General features: G+C 39.3%; 2 protein-coding genes across 3 annotated transcripts; both read left to right on the forward strand.

Annotated features, from left to right (window-relative positions):
• The first annotated feature begins 2,114 nt into the window (after nucleotides 1–2,114).
• Nucleotides 2,115–3,560, forward strand: LOC102776455 (uncharacterized). 2 transcript variants are annotated; one of them, XM_006807195.2, is made up of 5 exons: nucleotides 2,115–2,172; nucleotides 2,268–2,972; nucleotides 3,058–3,183; nucleotides 3,274–3,317; nucleotides 3,441–3,560. In XM_006807195.2, the coding sequence occupies exons 1-5, from the start codon at nucleotides 2,118–2,120 to the stop codon at nucleotides 3,558–3,560; spliced, it is 1,050 nt and encodes a 349-aa protein (XP_006807258.2). In that variant the 5' UTR covers nucleotides 2,115–2,117. The 2 variants fall into 2 exon arrangements, with proteins under 2 accessions (XP_006807258.2, XP_087695518.1); XM_087839392.1 differs by lacking the exon at nucleotides 3,274–3,317 and having other exon boundaries at nucleotides 3,439–3,560.
• A 3,541-nt stretch (nucleotides 3,561–7,101) lies between these two features.
• Nucleotides 7,102–8,556, forward strand: LOC102796030 (immunoglobulin kappa light chain-like). Its single transcript, XM_006807180.2, has 5 exons — nucleotides 7,102–7,156; nucleotides 7,277–7,978; nucleotides 8,082–8,204; nucleotides 8,297–8,331; nucleotides 8,443–8,556. Exons 1-5 carry the CDS (start codon nucleotides 7,102–7,104, stop codon nucleotides 8,554–8,556), a joined length of 1,029 nt encoding a protein of 342 aa, XP_006807243.2.

The following is an 8,556-nucleotide window of genomic DNA, read 5'->3' on the forward strand; positions in this document are numbered from 1 at the left end:
TTCACCCTTGTTTTGCCTCGCCTTGTTTTTCTGTTTTTTCTATCAGCTGCAATAATGTTTTTTGTTTAGACAACAGTTCATTTCTCCCGTCTGCAATTTGGGTCCGTTCCATAAAACACAACGTCATTTCCCGCTGTAACAGTGTTGCTTTCTCGTGATTATTTTTCATGTGTGGTTGAAATAAAATAACTCCTTCTGCTGGTACTTCTGCATGCGTGTCCATTTCACGCGTTGGCAGCAAAAGATGAACTACCACAATATTAGGCAGTTGGTATCAATGTTATGTCTGATCGTAGAAGATGAAGCAGTCAGATATCATCTACTCAGTCCTGAACAACCGAATGCAACAATCCTGACCAAGTCCAGGTAGGTAGTCGGAGAGCAAAGAGGTGGAACAAAACTGAGTCAAGTAAATACGGTCCTTAAGTCTGACATCATTAGCTGGATCCAAACTCCACTTCAGGTCCCAAAGTCAAACGAACACTGCAGCGTCACTGAGAGTTAAAAACTGTCTGAATTCTTTCATCTGTAATAAAATGAACAGTGTGGCTGCTCTACCATGTGTAACAATTAATTTTAACATCCAATTATCTGCCAAAATAGAATTTATGAAGTTAGCATTGAGTTAGCTCACTAGTTTCCATCTAAAGATGATATACCATGTTCTGACTGAGGGATTTTTGAGAAATTAAAATGTACAGCTAGCTATCACCTCCGACATAAATAAAGACAGAAAACTAAACAGCAGTGATGTTTGTAGGATTACTGAAGTTGGCCTAGCTGGTATATAATGATGTGCTACTTGTTGGCTAGCTACACAGCTATAGTTAGCATAATATAAACACAGTTAAGCTGGAGGGTGAACTCTGTAACTAAAGTTAACATGAGGGTTCCCAATGGTCAGGGACAAATGCAATCACACGGCAGGATGCTGTAAATGGACAAAACTTTAGTCAGGAGAACAACTGAGATATTCCATCTACAATATGAAGTTAGTCATTAATATTCTGCTGCATGGGCTGGGCTGTAGCTACATTGTAGGGTTTTAAAAACTGAGCTTTAAAATAATTAGTGGTAATAAAAAACAGAAGGACTGACAGTGATCACTGCTCTTTGTTAGGGGATTGTTCAGATTAAATAGAACAAGATTCAAAGCATTAAAACATGTTAAAAACACAACAGCCTTAATGGACCCAGAAGCAGGGTTCATACGTTGTGAGTTCACAACTGTAAACATTTAAATATATGACAATGAAAAGTCTGAACACTGCACTAGTCCTACACGTGTGTTACAAGGACACAAGGGCACAGAAAGGTAACAGTGGTTGCATCCTGTCAAACACAGTGCCTTTTACCATCTTTCTATTTAGACGTGTCAGTGCAACGGCCTCTGTGGTTTCAGCAGGATGTGCTCTTACGCTCACACATACCTCATGACCCAAGGACCACTTGCTGTAAACACCCAACAAAACTGTAGTTTTCAACAGGTCTTGTTTATTTCATGCTGCAACTCATATGAGCTCAGAATACTTCTTTTATCAGGAATGCAAAACCATTATTGTATAACAGTGACTATTCAAACAGCAGTTGAGTACAGAGTAAAATAATCTGACACAGATGCTGAAACTTAGTAAAAATGATATAAATTAAAAATGTAACATTGCATTTATGCAACTTATGAGCAACAGTTTCCTAATCCTGAATGTTAAAGATCAATATCTTGTGTGAATACAAATATTCCTGATTATCTCTTTCTGGACCCAGAAGTTGCCGTTTTCTAGTTTAACAATTACAGCGTGGGGTATACTGGAAATGCAGGTAAACTGGTCCAATAAATAAAATTGATCAAGTTTATATAACATATTTAATGCAGACCAAGCTGTATTTACTAAAGTTTTAGATCTGATTACGATTCATAATTTTTGAATATAGGCTATGTCTAACCGTGTAATTCTTCTTAGATATCATACTGTATTTTCCAATACAGGCTGCAGTGAACACATGATCGTGACTTCCATACAACAGATACTGTGTCACCTCTGGCTGGCCAATCAAACACATTCTTGCCTCTCAAAAGCAGCACAGCAACCTTCATTTTACACGAGAATCTCACCACAATGGTGTCTTCAGTGTTTCCCTTCGGTCTTCTGTGCCTGTTCTTGGGAAAAATGGGTAAGTTCCATTATCATGAATTCAGATTTTTGTGTTGTGAAGTTATTACATTGAACTGAATGTACATTTGTTTGTTTTTTTCAATTCCACTACAGTTCAGATGACAGAGGCGCAAAAGTTCTCATCTGTTCATCCAGAGTCTCGTTTCATATCAGCTCAAGTTGGTGGAAATCTGACATTAAAATGTTTCCATGATGGTGACAGGTCTGCAAGACTTTACTGGTTTAAGCAAAATCTGGGACGAAAACCAAAGATCATCTCTCACTTTTTCAAATATAATGTGAACAACTCTTCTAATGAAGAGCTCAAGAACAACCCACGCTTCACACTGGAAACACAAGACGGCAAATATCACTTGACAATCAGAGATTTGCAAGTTTCAGACTCAGCTTCTTACTACTGTGTTTACTATTTATACACTATAACCTTTTTAGAAAACATCATCATCAGTGTAAAAGGTTCAGGTGTGAACATCAAAGCTTTAGTGCAGCAGTCATCATCTGAGACCATCCAGCCAGGAGGCTCCGTGACTCTGAACTGTACAGTACACACTGGGAACTGTGATGGAGAGCACAGTGTTTACTGGTTCAAAGACTCAGACGAATCCCATCCTGGACTCATTTACACACATTTGGGCAGAAACGATCAGTGTGATAACAAACCCAGCACACAAACGCACACCTGTGTCTACAGCTTGCCAATGAGTAACCTGAGTGTTTCTCATGCTGGGACCTACTACTGTGCTGTTGCCTCATGTGGACGCATACTATTTGGAAATGGGACCAAGCTGGAGCCTAAAGGTGAGTAACCCTTTCTACCTGTTGCTCTCTTTATCAGTACTAAAAAATATAGATAAAAAACAGCTCTATTTTTGGTGTGTTGCAGACACGTTTAATTCTCAGGGCTTGGTGTATTTCTTGAGCGGAGCTTTGACATTCAGCTCCATCCTCAGTGTTTTACTGGGATACTTGCTGTACAAGATAAACAAAAGAAACAGACACCAATCGACAGGTAAGTGGAGTCTGTTAGGTAACAGCTTAGACTGGTTTTAGCTAAAGTTGGATTTTCAGTTAAATCAATTACTTTGTGTTTCACAAACAGAACCTCAAGCAAGATTTTCAGCCCCCGCAACAACAAGTTTGGAGGTGAATATATTTTTTAATGACTTGTTAAAGCTCTCTTCAACAAACTTTTTACAGTCTTCTGTTTTATGGCCATTGTTTAAATCTGAAATCATGTTCTTATCTACTTTGTACACATTTTGACAGGGTTACCAGCATGCTGACAGCCTTCATTATGCTGCTTTAAGCATTAAAATCCCCAAGAGATCAAGAACACAGAGAAACAATGCCGACAATGAATGTGTTTACTCGGCTATAAACAAATAAAGATGGACATTTGCAAATGAGGTGGCCAATTTTCTTTATCTATTAGAGAAATGCTGTATTGGTGTCTCTTAGCATAGACATTTTTGTACTTTCACTGTGGTAAAATTGTAATGATATAAATTTAGGAACTTCTGCCCTCTGTTGTTTTTGTGATGTCAAGGATTCGCCCTTTCTTTCTTGTTCTTTCATTGTTTTTTCTATGTACCAATACATTTGTAGGAGATATTTCGTGATACTTTTCTACAAGTTTAATATATGAAACAATGTGCTTGTTTTTATCCTTGTTGCTTTTCATGTAATTATGGAGACATTATGGACAAATTCACTGATGATCAAATAAATCTCTTTTAGCTCGGTAAAGCATGTTTGAAAGGATTGATTTGTTCCTGTAGAATATAGTAGAGGCTCCAAACCCCCGCTGTCCACTAATATGATTATGGGGATATGATATATGATATGATATGACTTGAAATTGAGGAACACCGTGGGCCATGTCCTTCGAAGACCGAGAAGGCCGGAAGTACAAGGCTGTAAAATGGGACGGTCTAGCCTCTGATTTGCGTCACCAGCTGTCTCTGTGGAGTTTCATAAAGTCAGCCATCTGCTCCTTGCTATCTAAAATATAACAGGACACTGGAGTAAATTCTCGACCATCTCACACTTCAGTTTAATCCGTTTTCTGTTTGACATTTATTCAGATGTGTAAAAACTATAACTTTAATCACAGCCAAACACATTTACTCAGGACCAAATAAAACACTTAAAAAAGCCAAACAATAACATTAAGTTATCTAAGTGACTTATATATCATCATGTTTAACCTGAGAAGCAAAAGACTGCGAAAAGCAAAAGCATCAGAGCACTTTTGCAAATATGCGAAGTCTTTATAAATCGAGCAGATATTTATAGTTTACAGCTACATTCTCACCTGAAAATATCTTAAAAGTTTATTTTGAGACTCAGAAAGAGTAAGATTAAAACCAAGTAGCGTCGCTTTTGTTTGAATTCTGGGATAGGTTGGGCAACAAAGGATACACCTGACCCATCCTTCAAACCCGGGAAATGAAGGACGCATTTGGAGGAGTCTGAGACAGCCTGCGTCACCTGGCTGTCATGTAATCGGTCTACAAATGCAGCATCCGAAGGATGCAGCCCCTGAATTTGGACGCAGCTTCTGTCTCCTGGTGAAAATTGCCAAAGTGTTTGTATTACTCCCTTCTTCTAGCTCCAAGTTACTCACCAAGTAGCAAGAACCCTTTGTGTCACACTGTGAGTGGATGACGTTGACTATGATGTGGTGCATTCAAACAGGGGAGGAGCCACACAAATATATCACCTCAACCTCCTAAAAGCATGGAGAGAGGCTAAAACAGCTTTTCTAGTAAGCCTGGTGAGAAATAAGTTGGAGTTGCCTAATTCCACCATTCCCACCTCTTTCCATTATGATGACCATCTCACACAGGCCCAGAGAGCAGCTGTTGCTGCATTGCGAAAGCCTTTTGCAGATGTGTATCCCCCCTGACCTGTCATACCAGTGTCATAGAGCACCATTTTGTAACGTGCCCTTGCGTGAGGTTGCATTCACAGCCCTATAGGCTACCCCAGCATAAGAGACAAATTATCGAGAGACAATTGGCCGAAATGCTAAAAATGGTAGCAATAGAAGAGTCACACAATATGTGGTGTAGTCCCATAGGTTTTGCATCGACTACTACAGTGGTTCCCAAACTTTTTTTGCTGGCCCCCCCTTTGTTTTGCAAGAAAAACATTCGCCGTCCCCACCCCTCGCATGCGCACACGCACACGCACACGAACATCCTCCAACCACACACACCCATATTTTGCTCCATTGCGGTATATTTCACACCTCAAACTTTTAGTAAACAATTAAGCAAATACAAGTAATCTGCAGGTAGTAAGAAAATAAACTACTAACTCTTCTACGTCCGCACGTACACGGGTGATTTTGAAAACACAGCTGTTTCGTCCACATGTAAACGGCGTTTGGAATCACAGAAAAGAGAGATTTTCAGTGAGTCAGTGAGGCAAGCGGGACTCCAACCTGAAGAAGCACGCATCCCAAGAGCAAAAATGAGGTGAGGTAGTTATTGGAGTTGGTTCGTGCCTGGCTTAATGCCCAGAGACGTGGAGCAGTGGGTTCAGGGTGTAGTGTCAGGGGAGGCTGACTCACACAGAAATTAGACTGTATACAGAGATGTCTAAGGGACTGAACATAATGGGGACATTAGCTAAATAAAATAACATTTGATTTTTCCTTTGCATGCTTGACATGTCTGTAGCAAGCATGACGGACCCCACCACAAAGTTCGTACACTTCGGCAACTTTATTGTGTTGCTATTACTTTCAGCACTCGGCTGCAGCTGCTGCACTTGCACACACACAACAATGAACTCAGGACCCAGTTCTTTCTTTTTATGTAGGTGAGCCATGATTGCTGATGGAGTTCCACTCCCCTGTAGCTGTGCCACAAACCATGCTCACCAATGTCTCTTCTTAAATGTATTCTGATTGCAAAGTATTTGGTTTTCAGGAGCAACGAGACTCATTTGGAAGTCCATAAAGAATGAATTTAAATCTAAAAATGTTAAAGAATAAAAAAAAATGTCTTCCATACCATAAGTTGGGATATATATAAATGTATTTTTTTCTTAGCTCTTTGCAATGCATTAAGTACTACTAGCTCTGCTGTTACTCCCTGTCAGTCTTAGTCCTGACTCAGACATTCAAAGTGCAATGATGACTCTTTCCTGTGTCAGGTTGTGGTTTTTGGGAGGATGTTAGTGTGTTAGTCTGACCAAAAATAGATGCTACCTGAGAGAAATAGCAGCAAAGTCAATTTCAATAGTGTTACCTGAATGGCACTGTCAGTACCCTTTAGGTAACACAGACATATTACCTACAGTCCATTTCAAATAACAGTAATGGTAACAGACCTTCCAAAATAATAAGAACACAAAACACATGCTACCTTTTAACATAAAGACCTACCATGTTACATTTGCTTTTATTCTCACTTCTAGGATGAAAGTGAGTGGAAATTTGTTTGCAGTTTTCACAGCATGAAAAAAGTGTATACAGACCTCATTACAGTCTACCTCCTCTGGGCAGCAGGAGAAGTGTGTCAGTCATACTGTCACAAAGAGATCGATATCATGCAAACATCCAGCAAGTGCCAGGTGCCTTACTGTGTCTCTTTTGTACACGTACTGAGTCTGTAAATGATGAACAGGAATAAGTTCCACTGTATGTTGTCAGTTGTGTTTACACTCAATGTAATGATCAGTTTCAGACTAAAAATATATATTTTTAAAAACAAAAAAACCACGACACAACCATTATGGACCTGTCGCTATATCATTCTACCAAAGGCAACAAATCTCTGTGTTAAATGCACAGGAGACACATTTCATCCTGGGGGCAGATCACATGGCTTTGCAATGGCCAATCAAAAGCTGTCTTGTTTCTAAAGAGTGGAAAAAAGTCAAGGTTCATTTCATTTAACACAGAGGTTTGCACACGATGACACCTGCCAACTTTGTTTTCTATGTGACATGTCTGATCTTTGGAAATTTAGGTGAGTTATGATTTTTTTTTTAATCTATCAGTGGCTATGACTGCTCCTCTATACACATATGTTAATGAAATGTTTCCTGTAAAATTAATGCTGTGTCTGCGTTGTCTCATTCTCTATCAGTTCAGTTGACTCACCAGAATTTCTCCGTAACTCATAAGCAAGAGAGACGGTTTGTATCAGCTATTGTTGGTGAACGCTTGACTTTACAATGTTTCTATGAAGCCAACGATGCAACGAGATTCTACTGGTACAAGCAGAGTCTCGGACAGAAACCAAAGCTCATCTCTACTCAGTATGTATTTAAAGCAAATGGGACTTTTCATGATGAATTTGAGAACAATCCACGCTTCAACCTGGATACAGAAATAGGGAAAAACCACTTGTATATAACAAACTTGCAGAAGTCAGACTCAGGTTCTTACTACTGTGCAAGGCGGGTTTCTTTAGTCCTGGAATTTGCAGAAGGCACTACTGTCAGTGTAAAAGGTTCAGGTTTAAACATCAAAGCTTTAGTGCAGCAGTCAGCATCTGAGACCATCCAGCCAGGAGGCTCTGTGACTCTGAACTGTACAGTACACACTGGGACCTGTGATGAAGATCATAGTGTTTACTGGTTCAAAGACTCTGGAGATTTTTACCCAGGACTCCTTTACACCCATGGAGGCAGGAATGATCAGTGTGAGAAGAACGAACAAACATACAACTGCACTTATAACCTGCCAGTGAAGAGCATAAATGTGTCTCATGCTGGAACCTACTACTGTGCCGTTGCCTCATGTGGACACATACTGTTCGGAGAAGGAACTACTCTGAAATATAAGGGTAAGGAACATTGTCACAACAAATACAATATTGCGCTAATAAAACTCTAAAAAGTGCAAAAAACATTCTGAAATCCTTGATCTGGAATTCTGGGTCTTTACAGACAATAATAAATCTCACTTCTTGGTGTATTTCTTGAGTGGAGCATTGGCTTTCACCTTCACCGTGGTGGTTTCTCTGACTTTCGTACTCTACAAGATGAATAAAAGAAAAAGCTTCCAATCAGGTATGGACCATTGGTGCTACTTACATCTAACAGCTTGTATTCATTTATTTGGCTTTTCAATCAGATTTCAATTGTGTATATTTCACATTTAGAGGCTCAAGCAAGATTTTCGGCTCCCTCTGTAGAGGTATGTTTCATCTGTTTAAACGATTTTACAATTTAAATAACATAAAACACATTTTTCACAGCACTTTTTATTAGAAGGCATTTTTTGATATACGTTTCCTTTTTTTGACAGAATGCTCATACAGACAACCTCCACTATGCTTCTATAAATGTTAACATTTCCAGAAAATCAAAGAAAGAGAGGAACAGCAAGACCGAATGTGTTTACTCCAGTGTGAAGCAGTAG

The sequence above is a fragment of the Neolamprologus brichardi genome, chromosome 3 (genome assembly GCF_056152115.1).
Source record: "Neolamprologus brichardi isolate AB-2024 chromosome 3, ASM5615211v1, whole genome shotgun sequence".
Taxonomy (NCBI): Eukaryota; Metazoa; Chordata; class Actinopteri; order Cichliformes; family Cichlidae; genus Neolamprologus; species Neolamprologus brichardi.